This window comes from Dreissena polymorpha, chromosome 4 (assembly GCF_020536995.1).
Source record: "Dreissena polymorpha isolate Duluth1 chromosome 4, UMN_Dpol_1.0, whole genome shotgun sequence".
Lineage (NCBI taxonomy): Eukaryota > Metazoa > Mollusca > Bivalvia > Myida > Dreissenidae > Dreissena > Dreissena polymorpha.
The window spans coordinates 6,525,867-6,546,285 of NC_068358.1; the positions used below are offsets into that span (position 1 = coordinate 6,525,867).

A 20,419-nucleotide genomic window follows, 5' to 3' on the forward strand; every position below is an offset into this window, starting at 1 on the left:
AATACATGCAGATAATATGGATCTAGAATTTGTAGTATATAAAGGAAAATGTAGCAAATAGTAGTTGAGTGCTAAATGAAAGTAATTTATTGAGCAGGGGTTTTCCTTTTTAAGTTTACCTTATTTTGCAGGAAAAGGCTTTGTTTTTTTTAACTTTACAGAAGAAAATCATACAATTAATTAAGCTTTGAAAGTGTTTTTTTTAGAAAATGTACATTTAAATTACCATTCATAAGCTTTGCTTGTATAAAAAATACTTTCTATCAGATAACATTATTATGGACGAATGGAGAAAGCAATTCTTTTTAAAAACTTACAGAAAACCTATAAAAAAAACACATATAAATAAAAATATTCCAACACTTACAATGTTTCGACTGTTGACGTCGCCAAGGTATATAACAACATTCATTTCCGGGCACCAGTTTTCAAACTCTCGTTGCCAGGCGACCACTGTTGAGAGTGGAACCACCACCAGGAAGGGTCCATACAACTGATAGGTGTTGTAGAGTATCGCTAAGAAACCTATTGTCTGTATTGTCTTACCCAGACCCATTTCGTCAGCAAGAATTATACTGTTCTCTCTAAAATAGGAAAAAAAGAGTAACATTTGTTACGTCATGTAATGAATCTATAGTAATAGAAAACAAATTTATATGTTATACATTGCAATAGGAACATTAACTTCAGGAATATCTGAAATCTCTGCATCTTTCTGCTAAATGCCTTGAAAAAAAACAGTTTCTCAAGTCATTATCACTTCATTAAATACCAAAAATATTAATCAGTCAATTCTGAAGTAATAACAAACTAGAAATGGCGCGGCAGAGGGGCGCCCCTTGGTCAGACTGCGGCGTGGGAATACGCGTCGGCCTCTGCCGTGCCATTTCTAGTTTTATTTTTCGTTTAAAGAAAGTCTTTTCAAAACAAAGATCCAGTTTAGGATCACGGTGCCGTCCCTGATTAGTCTATGTGAACTGCAAAACTTTACATACATGCATTTAGCACAGTTTTACCAAAACAAAATTTCCTATATCACTTACTTGGACCATGAGTGCATGAGCCAGTTAACACCGTCGAGCTGGTAGTCCCGAAGCTGTAACTCATCCTCCCCACCAATGAACGAGGGCTGATTCTTCAGGGGCAAGTACTTGGGACGGCTTTTCAGAACTCGAGACAACTTTGTGGGGATCTTCTGACACTTGTTTCTCTGATTAAAGTGTTCAATTTTGTCAAGGAATTTATGTGCAAGCAGTTCGCCGTCCTCCCAAGACACTTCAGAGTACGGGAGGCCCATCCACTTACAAAGGTAGTCTGGGTAGCCGTTCTCCTGATTGGAGGTCTTCTGGAAAGACTCAGCTGAAACAGAAACGTCTATTGTTAGTATCTGCATAACACACATATATGAGCTAGGCTATGGGAAAAAGGGGCTTAATGCATGAGCGTAGTGTTGTCCCAGATTAGCCTGTGCAGTGTGCACAGTCTTATCAGGGATGACACTTAAACTGGATTTTTGCTAAAGAAGAAACTTCCCTTAAATAAAAAAAATACCAAAAAGGGAAAGGCCATTCCTGATTAGCCTGTGAAGAATGCACATGCTAATCAGGGAAGACACTGGACATATATGCATTAAACCAAAGTGGCTTATATATGTATTATCACTTGCCAAAATTAAATAGATACTTAAGAACTTTGTTAGCATAAAATAGACAATAACATTGTGTCCTATATTCATACATACTTTTGCTTGTGTGAACATGTTTTACGATAAAATGAGAACATGCGAGTAAATAAATAGGATCTGCTTTTTACTATTTTCAGCACTTACAATATATTCATCATAAGGGTTATTATTACGTCCATACATAAAGGTCAGTGTCATTTGACAAGCTAGAAGTATTAATGTCTACATTTAGACTCAACAAAATGTCTACAGCAAATAGTTTGTTTTTTTTCTTTTATGGTTATAATTACAAAGTGGAAATACATGGTAAAAAAAATATTTAAGTCTGCGGACTGGTATAAATTATGCTTTTGGTGATATTTACCAATTAACAATAATAATGTCAGATAGAAGAAGCAACAACTACAAATTTAAAATTGCAGTTTTTTAAACATAAACAAGCTATTTCATTTTTACTTTAAAAGATATGTTCCAACAAAGAAAACATAACTCTAAAGCAGTCCCACAATAAAACAAAATGACAAATTTCCATACAGTTTGTACCAATTTTCTTTCCCATTGCTTTTTGTGTGTGAGATGAGACTTTTTTATAAACTATCATAGATTTGGCAATTGACAATTTAAACTGGTTCAAGGATCATTATAAAATTATAATCATTAAAATTGCAGAGTAAGGTACCTATGATCCTTTCGACAAGCAGGCAGTTTTTGTAGAGATCTTCATTGTATTCCTGTTGAACATCGTAGTATTCAATATCATCTGGAGAAGCAAATCGCTTCCTGTAAACAAGACGCCAGACACACTTTCATATGAGCCAACAAGACGCCAGACACACTTTCATATGAGCCAACAAGACGCCAGACACACTTTCATATGAGCCAACAAGACGCCAGACACACTTTCATATGAGCCAACAAGACGCCAGACACACTTTCATATGAGCCAACAAGACGCCAGACACACTTTCATATGAGCCAACAAGACGCCAGACACACTTTCATATGAGCCAACAAGACGCCAGACACACTTTCATATGAGCCAACAAGACGCCAGACACACTTTCATATGAGCCAACAAGACGCCAGACACACTTTCATATGAGCCAACAAGACGCCAGACACACTTTCATATGAGCCAACAAGACGCCAGACACACTTTTTTATATGAGCCACCTTCTGGGAAACTGGGCTTTAATAATGCATACACGGTAAGTGTCACCCAAGATTTGCTTGTTAAGTCTGCACAGGCCTTCAGGCATGACTCTATGCCTTTATTGAATTTTTTGTTTAAAGAAAGTCTCTTTTAAACAAAAATCCAGTCTCGGCGGAAATGTCATCCCTGATAAGACTGTGCAGACTTCACAGGCTAATCTGGGATGACACTTAACGCAAATGCTTTAAGCCCAGTTTGCAGCAGAACCTGGCACCTTTGGTCAAGAAAGAAAACTTTAATGTATAAACTTTTGTTGTAAACTCACACTCAATGGTTGGAATCTCTTATGCATGATTGCATTTGAATCTTTTGATTACAGGATGCAACTGATCATGCTAATCATTCAGCAAGAATTCATGAAAATTACTTCTTTTAACAAGTCACATAAAAACTGCTATGTGATTTGTTCCTAAACCATCTGACCAAGTGACAACTGCATAGCAATATACCAGCATTTCTTCAAAGGAGGGCATGATTAAGCAATAGCATACCATTCATTGATTTCATCCATTTTCTTGATATAGTTATCCAGCTTTTTGAGCCCACTGAACTTCTGAGCTCTGAGATTTTCCTCACTTTCCCATGTGTTGTGGATGTGAGCCCATCCTTTCCACTTGATAAAGAACTGAACCTCACATTCTGTATCTGCAGGCAATGTCTTGTTTGGGTCTCCATTGGCTTCCACATTGTAGATCGTTGTCTTTTCACCCGTAGCTGTAACAATTTAAGAACTGGAAATTATTAATGCATTTCATTTATGCTGGGAAAAATTCAAATACAATGAAATAGACAAAGAATGCCTAATAAACATATCTATTAACAGTATTTCACTGCTTGTAATGACTTTCATGTAGCGTGGATTCCTTTTTCTTCTGGCTAAATATTAACTATAAACTTCATTTTTGAACCAAAAATCTTACAGGTAATGGAAAAGTGAAAGTAAAAAAAACAATTTAATTAGTAAGCCCCAACTTTGACAATAGACAAATACTGGCAAGGCACCATGAATAACTGCTGCCAGCCTAGCCTCCTTTTGGTAATCACCAACAGAAATCTGGTTCAAGTCCAATGAAGCTTGCATGTACCTCCTTTTTTACCATCCCGATGGTCCAGAATCCTCTCAATGCCCTCTGTGTTTTCCTCCTCCACCTCCACTCCATCACCCTCGGGGGCCTCTATGATGTCATCGCTGTCCGTCTCCCCGTCTGTCTGCTCCTTATAGCTGAAATGAAAATATATTTAAGAATTTTACAGGCATAAAAAAATTAATTTAATTTTTGCCATACTTCATTCGTACAACCTCTGTCATACGACATATGTGCAACCACTGCCATACTAAATCTTTTCAATACAACATTGGAACAACCCCAAGACAAAAGACACATGTCTTGTTAGACTGAAGTTCCAATATTACTTAACAGTTTTTGTATAACCTCTACCTTATTACATGTGTTCAACCTCAACCATACTACCAGTACATCTGTACAATCTCAAGACACGAGGAGCATGTTTGGTTAGACTGAAAACCCAGTCTTACCTAACAGTTTTTGTAGTGACCCCACGTCGGGTGGCAGTAACCCTTGAGGTACTAGCACTTCCACGACCTTTAACCCTGCAGCGTTAAAAAACAACAGCTTTAAAAAAATTATAAGCTGTGTGTATATTATTCAAAATATGATTTAACTTTTTCACAAATATCCTTCGGACAAAAGGAACTTCTCTGGATTATTGTTGCTGATCCATGTCCGCTGGCCTTTGTAAGTGTACATGAAATAATTTTGCATGTGCCATGTTCAACTGCCACTCTAAAAGCATTTGAACCATCCCCCTTAATGACAAAAAAAGTACTTTTCTTCCAAGGAAGCAGACTAGAGTGCCTCAAAAATCCAATAACTTTTGATGCAAAAAAGCTGAACACAATAGTCGAACATATTGCACCATTAAAGAAGCCACATTATGCAAAAACTGTGCTTAATGCATGTGTAGTCTGGAAAATCTATTTAGAGACAATACTTTCCACCTTAACTGGATTTTCTTTTAGAAGACACTTCCTTTAAAAAAAAAATTTTTTTACTTGATAAAAGCAGAAAGTATCATCCATGATAAGCCTGTGCAAACTGCCTGTGCAAACTACACAGGCTAATCTGGGACAACACATAACGCATATTTATTAAGCCCAGCTTTCCCAGAACGAAGCTCAAAGGAACTTAACTCTACCACATACCTGACTTTCTGTGCCACAGATCTCTTGGTGTAGGTTTTGTAGCTTCGACTGGCCTCGTCATCGCTTTCAGAGTTATCACCCACATCGTCATCATCGTCATCGGAAGACAGGTGCTTTTTGGGTCGGCCCACAGTTTTTTGTATTTTCGCTGGGCGACCTGGCCTTCGACCTCTTCTGGATGACCTTTGGGTTGACAAAATTAGACATGATACAGGCCACTGACCTTGCACTGACCTTGCATTATAGTGACCAACCAGTCAGACCAAAAACCTTGATTGGACCCAGTTATAGATTTGTCAGACACTGCTTCATGTTTGTCCCATTTGATTATGTCAGTACAATTTTAATTATAAGTAAATTTTTTGGACCATGCCACCATGTTCATTTGAGCCTTTCTCATGGAAAACAGGGTTTTATGCATGTGTGATCAGTGTCTTGGCAAATCAGCCTGTGCTGTGTGTGATCAGTGTCTTGGCAGATCAGCCTGTGCAGTGTGTGATCAGTGTCTTGGCAGATCAGCCTGTGCAGTGTGTGATCAGTGTCTTGGCAGATCAGCCTGTGCAGTGTGTGATCAGTGTCTTGGCAGATCAGCCTGTGCAGTGTGTGATCAGTGTCTTGGCAGATCAGCCTGTGCAGTGTACACATGCTTATCCTGGATGACACTTTCTGCTTTAATGGAGTTTTTCGTAACCAGGAAGTCTGTTTTTAACCTCTCAATGAAAATCCAGTCTAGGTGCAAAGTGTTGTCTCTGATTAACCTGTTCCAACTACACAGGCTAATCTGGGACTTCACTTTACCCACATGCCCTTAACCCTGTTTTTCCAGAGTGAGGTTCTATGATTTGCCACTGAAATTTCAACTGTTTCTTTGTCATCATAATCGTTGCTAGACTGGTTGCTCTCTATGCAATAGTATTATACTGGGTGTGAACAGTGCATTGTAGAAACCAGCTGTTAAATATTTCATGGTGTAAACACAGACAAGACAAAAAAACTTGGAAATAGCAAACCTACCTGTTGGAGGTTGCCCGCTGTGGCTTATACCGTTCTGGTGAACTGTTGTCACTGCTATTACTGCTGTTGCTGTTCCAATCATCAGAACTATACACAAACACATACAACTTGTTAGCAATTCATGAAACATTTATAAACATAATCCTTTTTTTTAATAACAGCAAAAAAATGTTGCATAATCACACATTCAGCAATTTGCATAACGATAATAGTACAATTTACGAAATACATTTATTTCTGAATGGCATTTTATGTTTGGACTATGGAGGCATTAAAATTAAGCACTACGCATTAATGTAGAGAATGCATTGACAAACTTTTTACATAAGTCATTATTAAAGCTAGGACTAGGACTATATGGGTCATGTTCTATGGGAAACTGGGCGTGAGTGTCTACCACATTAGCATAAGCAGTCTGCAAAGGCTAGCCAGGGATGAAACTATCAAAATAAACTGGATTTTTTGTTAAGAAAAGACTTCCCTAATGAAACATTCACATAAAATGGAAAGTGTCATCCCTGTTAAGCCTGTAAGGACTGCACAGGCTAATATGGGAAACACTTTAAGGACATGTATTAAGCCAAGTTGTCCAAGAAAAAGGTTTAAATTGTTTCATGAACCTTATGGTCTAAATAGAAAACTGAAATAACATCCATATCCACTTTATGGCCCTATATTCACATATAGTTTCATCAACCTAGCTGTGGTACTATTTAAAAGGGCCTTTTCACAGATTTTGGCATGTTTTGAAGTTTGTCATTAAATGCTTTATATTGATAAATGTAAAAACATTAAATTTTAAAAGCCCCAGTAAAAAATCAAAAATAAAATTTAAAAAAGGAAAAAAAAGTAGCCCGCAGCAGGGCTCGAACCAGTGACCCCCGGAATCCTGAAGTAAAAACGCATTAGCCAACTGAGCTATCCTGCCAAGCATACATAAAATGCGTATTTTATACGTTAGTTAAGCAATCTTCGTAGTTTCACAAATTTAAATGACAACAACAGAACTCTCCAAATTATTCAATCGTTTCGCGTTGCCATGCTTTATAATTTTTAGGTTTTTAAATCATCAAAAGATGCATATAATGGCTATATTAGACCATGGCAAATGTTCAGTAATACTGTTTCCTCACAAATATCATAACTAAACAGAAAATTTGCAAATCTGAAACAACTTTTTCAATTTTGTCAATTTACCAAACCGTGAAAAGATCCCTTAAAATTATGGCAGGATCACATTTTTTTTAATGATAGTCCCCTCGTGTGAAACAAACCAACCAAAATGAGCATTGTTCTGTGAAAACTTGGCCTAATGCATGCGAGTTAAATGTCATCCAAGATTAGCCTGCGCTGTCCACACAGGCTTATCAGGGATGACACTTTCGGATTTATGGATTTTTCATTTAATGGAAGTCTCTTCTAACCGTAATCCAGCCTATGCCGAAAGTGCCAACTGCACAGGCTAATATGGGACATCATTAAGCCAAGTTTTCCAAGTAGGAGGTTAATATGGTAATAAGCAGCTTACTTTTTCCTTTGACTGGTGGTCCTCCTGCGTCTTTTTGGCTGGTCTTCATCACTGTCACTGTCAAGCTACAATGGGAAAAGGCAGACTATTATGGTTTAAGAAAACGCTGTCTTTTTTTTGTATGTGAATTCTTTCAAACATTATATTGATTATTGAACATGAATTTATTGCATAGAATTAAATCCAATTTTTCACAGCATACTGTCCGTGTACAACCTATGCTTTTCCACTCAATAGACATGTGCAGTAACACTATTGTCACATTGAGATAATGAGATAGCAAGGGATTATCTCCATCAAACATGTGAAAAAGAGACTAATTATTACCTTTTGATAATCTTAAACAAATCTATTGATGAGCTAAAACATATGTATTCCTGGTAAATTCAAACAGCCAGAGAATTCCAGTATTTTACAGAGTGAAGTCAATTGTGTATTGAATGGCTGGAAAATTCAAACTTTTGAATGATTTTAATGTACACATCATATTAGTTAGCATTTGCAATACATGTAAAACAACAAGTGCATTTGTTGAATTTATATCCCACTTGATGTATGTTATTAATTCATATTTATTCAAAATTTGTAATATGTGACCTTGGTGTGTGACATTGACCTTGACCTTAGAGACCCGAGTCTTACCTGAGACACACAGCCAATTAATTACCCGACGTGCTAACTCCTGACCAGGCCGCTTGCATAGACCTACGATGGGCACATATATCATAAAACCTATTTTCACACGCCAAGGGTCATACATGATTATTACTATCCATGTGATCACATGGGGGAGAGTTTCTCCTTACCCCTACATTGTATCTGGTTGGTTCTTTCTTGGCCCGGCCTGATCTTCTCACGCCGTACAAATCAGGGTCTTCCTGCCAGAACTGTGAACAAAGGAGCGTTTGCACAATTAAAACCTGCAATCATTGTAGCCTCTTTCTAAGAAACCTGGGCTTAATGCATGTGCATTAAGTGTCATCCCACATTTAGCTGTACAGTCCGCACAGGCTTATCAGAAACAACCTGGTGATTTGTTGTTGTTTAAAGTAAGTCTCTTCTAAACAAAAATTCAGTCTAAGCAGAACGAGTCCCAGATTAGCATGTGAAGACTGCCCAGGGTTATTTGTGACAACACTTTATGCACGTGGCGATGCATTAAGCCCAGAACCAGGCTCACTTTATGCACATGGCGATACATTAAGCCCAGAACCAGGCTCACTTTATGCACATGGCGATACATTAAGCCCAGAACCAGGCTCACTTTATGCACATGGCGATACATTAAGCCCAGAACCAGGCTCACTTTATGCACATGGCGATGCATGAAGCCCAGAACCAGGCTCACTTTATGCACATGGCGATGCATGAGGCCCAGAACCTGGCTCACTTTATGCACATGGCGATGCATTAAGCCCAGAACCAGGCTCACTTTATGCACATGGCGATACATTAAGCCCAGAACCAGGCTCACTTTATGCACATGGCGATACATTAAGCCCAGAACCAGGCTCACTTTATGCACATGGCGATACATTAAGCCCAGAACCAGGCTCACTTTATGCACATGGCGATACATTAAGCCCAGAACCAGGCTCACTTTATGCACATGGCGTTACATTAAGCCCAGAACCAGGCTCACTTTATGCACATGGCGATACATTAAGCCCAAAACCAGGCTCACTTTATGCACATGGCGATGCATTGAGCCCAGAACTAGGCTCATTAAAAATGGACATTTTTTTGCTATACCTAACATCTAGCATTTAAATGAGAGGAAGGATGTTGAACTCAAAGCCAAGTTCTGTATGTTGCATATAGTTTAGCCCAAGTGTCTAATGCAACACTAAATAATTGAGCACATTTAACATATGATCAATGCACAATCAAATTCAAATCGTTAAGCACATTTAACATATGATAAATGCACAAATCAAAACTTGTTCAAATACAGACAAGTGCTTGTCAGTTATGAGAATTATAACATTATATTTACAGGATGTGTCCATAGGGCACAGATGTCCCCTAAATCCACTTTCGTATCAAAAATCCCCATATGTAAAAAAAAATCAACCTTGATCTGAAAGTCATGCAGGTAGACTCACACACTGAAAATCAGGTAAATATCTATATAATCTGAGTGTTTATGAAAAAACTATGGAAACTGAATGCCGGACAGACAGACAGACTGCTATATGCAACCATACCAGAGGCATACAAAATTCTTCTAAAGGTGTGTTATTAAATGTATTTAATGAAATGTTTATCCCTTAAGTGGTACATTAAAACACAACACCCAACACCACAATTAACAGCAAACATGAATTTTTAAGCTTGTGTCTTCACATCAACACTGCAATTGTCATAGCATAAGTGGTTGTGTTATTTTTTCTTTAAATAAAATAATTTGTTTTCAATTCAAATAATTTTAAGTTTGTCTTTTTTTTATTTAAATTTTTGAGAATCCATTAATTTCTTAATTGCTTCCATGAGGCTTGCAATTGTTAGGATTCAATTCTACATGCATCTGGAAAGCAATATCAGATGACAACTGTAGAACATTTTACCAACAGACAAACATACTAATTATATGCTAGTGGCATGCAAAAGTACAAATGGTCAACTCCCAAAGCAATTTATCAAACTCCAGACGAATTCAACAAACTGGGCAAATAATTAAATAACTTAACTTTGAGTCCCGGCGATCGCTTTCTCCAAAAATATCGTTTTCCTAAAATGTTAAATTTCATATATTCCAAACAATACAAAAAGCACCATTTGACGGGTAGATTGTGAATGATTGTACAAATATTGCAGTTTAAGCAGAAGACCAAGAGATGTACAGGTGTATTTTTTCTATTTTGAACAGATATTTATAAATATTGACATATAAATAATATGTCTCAATGGATCCTTCTTCACAGTTAACTGCACGTATTTGTAGAAACAACAACAAGAACTTAATAAATTGATCAATTTTGCAAGCTTCAAGTATTTTTAGAATAGTGCAAAATCTCAATACTAAAACAAACATAAATAAATGAATGAATAATAAATAAATATAACAAAACGCCCCAAAAGTGTTTTGCAAATGTTTAACTCTTTATCAATCCTGATCATGCAACACAATGTTACAGTTTTTCATTAAGTTGTTTTTTCCAACCAAATAATTTTGGTAATTATATAACATTATTTATTTTGACACATTAAGTCTAAACCAACATCAATGACTCCATGCAGTATCATAACCTCCATTCAGATGTGAAACCAACATTATTATTGGTAGGATATATTTTACAACACTATATTTCACAATGTTCACAGTTTTGTTGGGTCAGAGAAAATATAACAGTATCAAAATTAAACTAAACTTGCAGAGGGATATATCCTCCTTCTAAACAGTTCAGAATCAAATCATGACACAGAAATGTTTTCCATGCTGTCATAAGGCCTTGTTTTTGAATAAATGAAACTCCCTTTACTTCATAAAAAAGATGCTTAATTTTGTTAATGGTCAAATTAAAAATCAATATACTACAAACAAAATCATTACCAAATAATTCTTAAGATTATAAAACAAGAGATGTGTTTGTCAGAAACACAATGCCCCCTTCTGCGCCGCTTTGAAGCCATATAGCTGATCTTTGACCTTGAAGGATGACCTTGGCATTTACCTTTCACCACTAACAATGTGCAGGTCTATGAGATACACACACATGCCAAATATCAAGTTGCTATGTTCAAAATTGCAAAAGTTATGACCAATGTTAAAGTTTTCGGACAGACGGACAGACACCATATAATTGATCTTTGACCTTGAAGGATGACCTTGACCTATCACCACTCAAAATGTGCAGCTCCATGAGATACACATGCATGTCAAATATCAAGTTGCTATGCTCAATATTGCAAAAGTTATGATTAATGTTAAAGTTTTTGGACGGACGGACAGACTTACTGATGGACAGTTCAAAAACTATATGCCACACCCTTCGGGGGCATAACAATTATGGTGCTGATTTTGATTTCATCAAGTGTGTTTGTGCCTAACCAAGAGTGAATAAGATGCTGTTACGCCAGAGAATCAGATATAATGTTTCACAGTATGTCACTCTTATAGTAAACAAAAGGCTTATTAGTGATCTGATAAAGAAAATGCCAGTGGGGATTGTTTGTACACAATCTGGCTTAATATGCTCAGGTAATTTATCAACCAAGATTACTTGTAATACAGATATGCAGTCTACAGTTATGGTGTTAATTTAAGCGATATTTTTTGCCAAATTGGGAAAAGTACCGGTACCAGCCCAATTGGGAAATGTTTTGTGAATTTTTTGTGAAAATCTGATTCTGAAATTGGGAAAATTTGCGTTGTGATCTACATATTGGGAAATTGGTGTATTTGATTTTTTGCTCTCAAATACTTTAAACAAAAAATTAAACCTTCTATATGATTTTTTTTATAGCAATTGGAAAATTTGTAGTTTTTTCCTAATTGGGAAAGTGCCCTTTTCCGGTACTTAATAAAGAAAGAAAACAAATCGCTGTAGGTTAAGAAATTCTCCACTTTAAAAAATTCACAACAATGGCGACCAGTATCCAATCCCCTGGTTATTAACTGTTGCCTGTCTATGGAAGGGGGGGGGGAGAGGTGGTTATATCCCCACTCCCACACATCCCCCATCTACCCACTGATGCTGGTCATCACAGATATTCACAGAACATCTTTATAAATGAAACATAATTTTGCAAGTATAAGTACTTGTTAAAACAATCATTCTGTAGCTCAAAAAAACAGGAGTGAAATAAAACATTTTACAAGTATCATTATGCAAATATATACTAATGCATAATTCCATGCTAAAACAACAAAAGTTGTGTTCAGTAAGACTTTTCTGAGGCAGACAAAATCATGAAATAAACAGGACATTAGCACATTCAGAAGCTTAAAACATCAGCAAAGATACATCTTAAACATAAGACAATATAAAAGCCTTGCTCTGAGAAAACGGGGCTGATTGCATAATTTATAGTGTCATCCCAGATAAGCCTGTGAAGTCTGCACAGGGTAAAAAGGGAGGACTTTTTTGGCCTTTACTGGATTATTGCTAAGAAACTTCTATTTAAAAAAAGTTTAAGTGGAAAGTGTCGTCTATTATTAGCCTGTGATATTAGCCTGCAGACTGCAGAGGCTAATCTTAGCAGACTATATGGACATTCATTAAGCCCCTTTTTCTAATAGCGCAGCTCATATACTCAATCATTATCATACAACCTCTTTCAGTTGTTCAATGTCCTCTTTCTTGGGACGACCTCTGCTTTTTCTGGTCCCGCGAGGTCCGTCCTGAGAGTCTGACTCAAGGCCTGATGTGGACAGCTGCAAATGTTTCTCTTCCTTTGTGGTTGGAGCCTCATTTGAACTTTCCGAGTCTCCACTTTCAGATTTATCATCGCTGCCCGAACCATTGGAATTTCCCGAACCAGATTCTGATTCCGAGTCAGACCCTGATCCACTGGTAGAAAGATTGAAATTTTTGTAAAATATAAATTACAAAACAACACTTTGAAATGGCATAATGCCAAAAAAAATCTCATAAAAAGTTCATTTATTGCTAATCAATGACTTAATAAAATCTCATAAAATTCAACAGAATTTGTTCACTAGTTTCACTATCTTTTAAAAATACACATTTTACACCCTATTTTTATTTATATTGCATCCATATCCCAATAGCTCCAGAAAGGCCTTAACGGAAGGGCAAGGCACCATGAAGCCCCAAAATCCCATCCTGGATGATCCTGCTTCCTTATTCCCACACAATGTCCCCTTCTTTACCTATGAGTACACTGCAAATTTTGTTTGAAGTTCAAATAGATCAACAAAATGTTTACAGTGAAACCATTTTTATTAATAATAGAATCAAGTACTGGTTCAAGTCTGCAAACTTACTTGAGAGCATTCCATTAAGCCCTAGGCTTTCAATGCATTTGAGCTAAGCAAAATAGACTTAAACTAAACAATGCATAAATTAAAATTCATATGATATGAAATACATTATCATAGGTTATTCCTTTGAAAAGACAAAACACAATGCGGTCATTTTGCAGAGGATGTGTAGCAATTAAAGACTACATAAACTAACATAAATTATCAAAAACAAATTATTTATATTGTGTTCACATTAAAAAAGCCTTAACTGTCATGCTAAAAATAATGAAAACAAAATATTACACAGCAGATCTGCTAATTTCCCATCTGTTTTTTATAACCTGGCTTTCAACACTTATTCTTAACCCTTAACCGCGTATTGTGATGCATTTGTAGGCCCTTAGAAAGTTAAATTAAACAAGAGCTGTTTGTAAAACACGCATGCCCCCCCATATGGGCAGTCAGTTGTAGTGGAAGCCATTGTGTGAATACGTTTTTTGTCACTGTGACCTTGACCTTTGACTTAGTGACCTGAAAATCAATAGGGGTCATCTGCCAGTCATGATCAATGTACCTATGAAGTTTCATGATCCTAGGCCTAATAATTCTTGAGTTATCATCAGGAAACCATTTTACTGTTTCAAGTCACTGTGACCTTGACCTTTGACCTAGTGACCTGAAAATTAACAGGGGTCATCTACCAGTCATGATCAATGTACCTATGAAGTTTCATGATCCTAGGTGTAAGCATTCTTGAATTATCATCCGGAAACCATTTTTCTATTTCGAGTCACTGTTACCTTGACCTTTGACCTAGTGACCTGAAAATCAATAGGGGTCATCTACCAGTCATGATCAATGTACCTATGAAGTTTCATGATCCTAGGCCAAAGCATTCTTGAGTTATCATCCGGAAACCATTTTACTATTTCAAGTCACTGTGACCTTGACCTTTGACCTAGCAGCGCCCTCACACTACTTTGGGGGAAGGGGTCCGCAGCCCTTAGGAGGGGGAATTTTCGCGGTGTTTCCCTTTTTGGGGGATTTTTTTACTTACTCTCTCATTATTACATTTGTACATGTTTGCACTCTATTCATTGCATTTTTCATAATTTAGTATGTTTGCAAAGATTAAATTGAAATAGAATTGAGATATAATAATCATGAGAAACATCTATTAAAAAAAAAATAAAAAAATTTTTTAGGGGGAATTTTTCCCCCCAAAAGGGGAAAAAAGTATACTTTTCAGGTGGGGGACATATACTATGAAGTACCTATGAAGTTTCATGATCCTAGGCCCAAGCGTTCTTGAGTCATCATCCGGAAACCATCTGGTTGACGGACCGACCGACATGTGCAAAACAATATACCCCCTCTTCTTCGAAGGGGGGCATAATAAGATACCTTTATTACTAAATTCAAGTTTTAAGGCTTTTTCTCCAAACCTAAGATACTGGTGAGCAGCAAACAGCATAAAACATGAACAGACTGCAAGTTACTCACAGCCTGATCTGGTTTTATGCTTTCGCACATAGCCATTTTCACTTTGCTTCTGAGTGGAAAAAGGTTAATTGTACAACACATTCACACTTGCATAGTGTGAAAAATAATAACCAGACTAGCCCTTAATCGAAGATTAAAATTGCTCAGTTGCTTAATAGAAGACATCTTCATGAAGGCATATATAATATCTGTACATGTCACAGTTCCATACTGACCTATCTCAATGTTTTAATGTTGTAGATACCACACAAATCGTTAGCTGTTTACTTTAGAGAAAAGTTTTGCCATATTTTGTAAAAATGAACAACAAAGTTTTTAACCAAGAGTAAAAATCTCAACATTCTCTGTGCAACCAAGCTTTTATCAGGGATGTCAATTGTCCCGAATTTGAAATCCAGAAAATTTGGATGGCATTCTGAGACTGCAGGTTCCTAACGGTAATAAAGGGCAGAGCCTTCTTCCCTGGACCCTATTAAAAACTAATTGCTCTTTTTTAGTCTTTCTTGTTGCAATTTAATTTGACTACAATACGAAATATAATATACCAGACCATCCAAATCACAGCATGTGTATTTGTCATTCTATACAAAAAACTATATTTAAAAAAAAAACATCAACAATAAATTAAAATAATTTAAATCAAAGAAAACAAGAGTGCCAAACTGTCACAAGATACGCCCGTTTTAAGGCTTTGGACAACTTGATAACTTTACCATGACCCATATTTCAACTTGACCTACATGTACATATCATCTAGACACAACTTTTGACCAAAGTTGGTGAAGATCTAATGAAAACTACTTCAATTAGAGAGCGGACACCATGCTAAATGCTTTAAATGCACTACCGGTAAGTGACCTCGTGACCTAGTTTTTAACCTGGCATGACCAATATTTGGACTTGACCAACATGTAGATATTGTCTAGACACAACTTCTGACCAAGTTTGGTGAAGATCGGGTGAAAATTACTTCAATTAGAGAGCGGACACCATGCTGAATGCTTGAAATGGTTTAAGTGACCCTGTGACCTAGTTTTTGACCCGGCATGACCCATATTCGAACATGACCTAAATATTGTCTAGATACAACTTCTGACCAAGTTTGGTGAAGATCGGATGAATACAATTTGAATTAGAGTCCGGACAAAGTGGCGCCGTTGAAAATGCACTAATTGACCCTATGACCTAGTTTTTGACCCGGCATGACCCATATTCGAACTTGGCCTATATATCAACTAGATGCAATTGCTGACCAAGTTTGGTGAAGATCGGATGAATACAATTTGAAATAGAGTCCGGACAAAGTGGCCCCTTTGAAAATGCACTTATTGACCCTATGACCTAGTTTTTGACCCGGCATGACCCATATTCGAACTTGGCCTAGATATCAACTAGATGCAACTGCTGACCAAGTTTGGTGAAGATCGGATGAATACAATTTGAATTAGAGTCCGGACAAAGTGATGCCTTTGAAAATGCACTTATTGACCCTATGACCTAGTTTTTGACCCGGCATGACCCATATTCGAACTTGGCCTAGATATCAACTAGATGCAACTGCTGACCAAGTTTGGTGAAGATCGGATGAATACAATTTGAAATAGAGTCCGGACAAAGTGGCCCCTTTGAAAATGCACTTATTGACCCTATGACCTAGTTTTTGACCCGGCATGACCCATATTCGAACTTGGCCTAGATATCAACTAGATGCAACTGCTGACCAAGTTTGGTGAAGATCGGATGAATACAATTTGAATTAGAGTCCGGACAAAGTGATGCCTTCCGCCCGCCGCCCGCCGCCCGCCGCCCGCCGCCCGCCGCGGGGTTTCACATAATACGTCCCGTATTTTATACGGGCGTATAAAAACTGTATCCAAAAACGACAGTCCGAACAAATGTATGTGTTTTGCACATGAAATTAATTGTGCTTATTGTTTTATTTCAAATGAGAAAACCAGTTACCTAAACACGTATATATACAAATACACTGTAACTCCAATATAGTGCGGTCCTTTATGATGCTGTGTACAATATAACGCGGGGGGTGCTTGGATCGCGTTTTTTCTGCAACCTTCCATTTCTGATAAAAATCCATGTTATGCAACTTCATGTATTTTCAGAAAATTCAAAGATGACGGCGATCACAGCTTGATTTCTTTATCGGTCCTTTTAACTTATTTTAATCGATTAGAGGTTTAATTACACTTGACAGCTAATTGGTGTTAATCGGTTGTGTAATGTCAATAAAGGTGTGAAAAGCTCGCGAGTCAGTGTTTATTACATGTATTCCCTATCAGAGCGGTTCATTGTATAAACTATGGATGTGTTATCGTTTATAATATGGTATACATGCTTAATAAATAAAAGATCTTTGTGTACGTTTAATGTTTCAGTATGTGTATGAATAATAAATTAAATAATCCTGACGATTTATTTACATGCTAACGCAGTATACTTGTTAACAGAGATTCATTTTAATTTTTGCCCATTATCAGAAAGTCCACGGGAAGCATGTTTTTTACATGACGCGTATAACGCAATAAAACATTTCTTTGTACATGTATCGTATTGCATTCAATCTATATTTAAATTCGCTCCTCAAATGAAAGCTCTGTCCAATAATGCACTGTACTCTTTTTCTGAAAAATTGCATCGGCATATGTGTGCATGAAATTCATAAACATATTCAGGGGTTCCGCTGTTGATCGCCATTGGCGCCAAATGGCGCTAATTTTTTTTAAGTGGCTCCAATTTTTTTAAAGTGGCGAATTTCAAAAAAATCGGTAAAATCCTATCCGAAAATGTACTGCGAGTCGAAAAGCACGCGACCGAGCATAGGCCGCCAGCGTTTGTCAGTTGTAAATATTGATTTACGACGATGTAAGCGACCTATAGTGTAGAGTGCACTGAAATCACGGAAGCGTGAAAGTGTTACAGTCAGGGTTGGCACCAATCGACCGCTCCCGGTTTTAACCGGCGGTTTTTACCGGTTAAAACCGCCCCGGTCAATACTCCCGAAGTGGTCATTACTGGTCAATACTGGTCGATTGAACTTTACCCCCAAAGTTAATTTATATTCCATGCCTAATTAAACAATATTGATAATATAAATTAAACAGACATGTTGCCAATAATGTCTTAAGCTATTAATAACCACTATTTTATACCTGTTCATGCAATTTGCAGGCCAATCTCTCAAAATTTTGCAAATAAGTCAAAGTTGGTCAATTGGATTTTTCTGGTTGATTGAACTTTTTTTCAATTCTAATGAATTATGATGCTCAGATAATTCTGTGCTTGATTCAACAAGAACCCGTAAATTACTGTGTATGCGTTGTTCCTCATACCCCACTGTCTCCACAGTCTTCTAACAGTCTTCTCACCTATACTTGTTGGGGCACCCAAAACTGATAATAGGGCCTTAAATGGCACCTTTTTGACACAATCCTTACTTGTCATGTATTCTTGCATTGATTTCTTTAAATACCTTTTAAACAAAATAGTGTAAAAAAACTTTTTGTTATTGATATAAGAATATAAAAACATAATAAGAAATAATTATTAAAAGAAAAAAATAATTGAAAAGAAGAGTAGACCCACAATTGGAAAACATTATTTGTTGGCAAAATCAAGAACTTTGTTTATTCATTTGAATACCAATTGAACTTTTTAATATGAAAGGGAAAAAACCCTCTTAATACAGAAAGGAAACAAGTTAGAAGTAACTATTAAATAATAGCAAGTACAATGTAATCTTCTTTTGTGTGAGTGATATGAAATAGCCTAAGGGCAGATTTGCTTAATTGTCAATATCAGAGACATAACACTGCATGCATTTTATTACCAACTAAGAGACCAGATTTATAACCCTAGAATACACAAGAGTTCTGTTTGTCCATCTGCTTATCAAATAGATATATCAATAGATAAGTGAAATGCTATGGTACCTACAATAGTAATAATACTTAAGTAACAGATGTGATAAACTGAGATAAAGATATTGCCTTAGTCCTTATGTATTTGAGGCTGTTTCCATAAATAATAAAGAAGTAATTTTTTACAGCTTTAAAGATTTTTTTTACAATAAATAACTCAGAAAAAAGTTTATCAATTACAGAATAATTATTGATTTAATATAAAATGGCTCCTTTGTAATGTTAAAATGCTACAACTTTCAATCGACCAGTATTGACCAGTAATGACCAGTATTGACCGGTTTTAACCGGGTATTGACCGCCGGCCCGGTCAATACTAAATTGACCGGTCAATATGCCAACCCTGGTTACAGTCGGTGTTTTTACTGCTATTGTCAAGTTTTATGGGGGTTATTATCGGATTAACGGTTCTTTTATGAAAAAGAACACTCAATTATGTAACACTTAGGACAAACTGGCACAAAGATCAATGATTATAACGATATATAAGCAGTGCCTTCCCCAGGAATGTTTTCAGGCGCCCCGGGGCCGATCGGGGGTGGGTTCGGGAGGGGTGTCCCCTCGCGACGTTGATTTTTTTTATTTAACGTGTCAATTCACGTTCTGTGGTGCGTTATTACTCAAAGAAAAACAGCGTCAAAAGACGTCATTTGGTGCGCTATGACTCTTCAAAAATATCCCCCAGTCATTTAAAAAAATATTTTTTGTATATTGTTTAATTGTTTTAAAACTTTTCCGCACAGATAGTAAAATCCCGACTCGAACGATTCCCCAATACATCCGTTTCAACCCGACTCTATTACTGTATACTTACTATTTTTCAAGTTTCTATTTATTACCCGATAATCCCGTTTATTCCGTTTTAATCAATCTCTTTCTGGTAAATATTAACGATAAAAGCTTTCAGTTATTTCTTTAACACAAACCTTGCCATTTTTTAAGTGACTATTTATAGATTTGATCAAATATTGCCTCTGAATATGCGTCAATCCCCTGACCTGTTGTGTGCTTGTTAAAACGCTCAATACACGCCATTTGTATGCAATAGATGCGACGTTGTACATGCTGCATAATTTTCGCGCTCTTTTAAATTGAGAAAAAGATTCGACACAAAATAAATTTGCACTGCTAATTTGAAGCAAAAATATTTTACGTTGTGGTAACATTTACATTCGGAAGTGTGTTTCGGATTAAAAACGCGTTAACATCGACTTACGGGAATGGGTTTAGGATTACAAATTTAATTATTCCCATTTGAGATTTCAACAAATATTAACCGTTGCGTTATAAATTCAACGATAATTTGTTTAAACACTTTACGAGTCGAATAAATGTTTTGACGGAATTATGTATGAAATTCACGTTGTCCACGAGGATCACGGCCGGTTG

The 20,419-nt window shown here is 36.6% G+C and overlaps 1 protein-coding gene across 8 annotated transcripts in view; it reads right to left on the bottom strand.

The window, feature by feature from the left end:
• LOC127876395 (chromodomain-helicase-DNA-binding protein 1-like) overlaps positions 1-20,419 on the bottom strand; it is an 85,472-nt gene that overhangs the window by 56,927 nt on the left and 8,126 nt on the right. For 2 of the 8 annotated variants that reach the window (XM_052421595.1, XM_052421587.1), the window contains exons 4-15: positions 12,939-13,176; positions 10,351-10,394; positions 8,470-8,548; positions 7,664-7,728; positions 6,136-6,222; positions 5,122-5,304; positions 4,435-4,509; positions 3,983-4,119; positions 3,389-3,611; positions 2,364-2,464; positions 1,044-1,359; positions 368-584 (exon numbers count right to left, since the gene is read on the bottom strand). In XM_052421595.1, coding sequence (XP_052277555.1) covers positions 368-584; positions 1,044-1,359; positions 2,364-2,464; positions 3,389-3,611; positions 3,983-4,119; positions 4,435-4,509; positions 5,122-5,304; positions 6,136-6,222; positions 7,664-7,728; positions 8,470-8,548; positions 10,351-10,394; positions 12,939-13,176 — 1,765 coding nt within the window. Of the gene's footprint in view, positions 1-367; positions 585-1,043; positions 1,360-2,363; positions 2,465-3,388; positions 3,612-3,982; positions 4,120-4,434; positions 4,510-5,121; positions 5,305-6,135; positions 6,223-7,663; positions 7,729-8,469; positions 8,551-10,350; positions 10,395-12,938; positions 13,177-20,419 lie in introns of all 8 variants that reach the window. The other 6 variants (XM_052421588.1, XM_052421589.1, XM_052421592.1 and 3 more) reach the window with 6 other exon arrangements.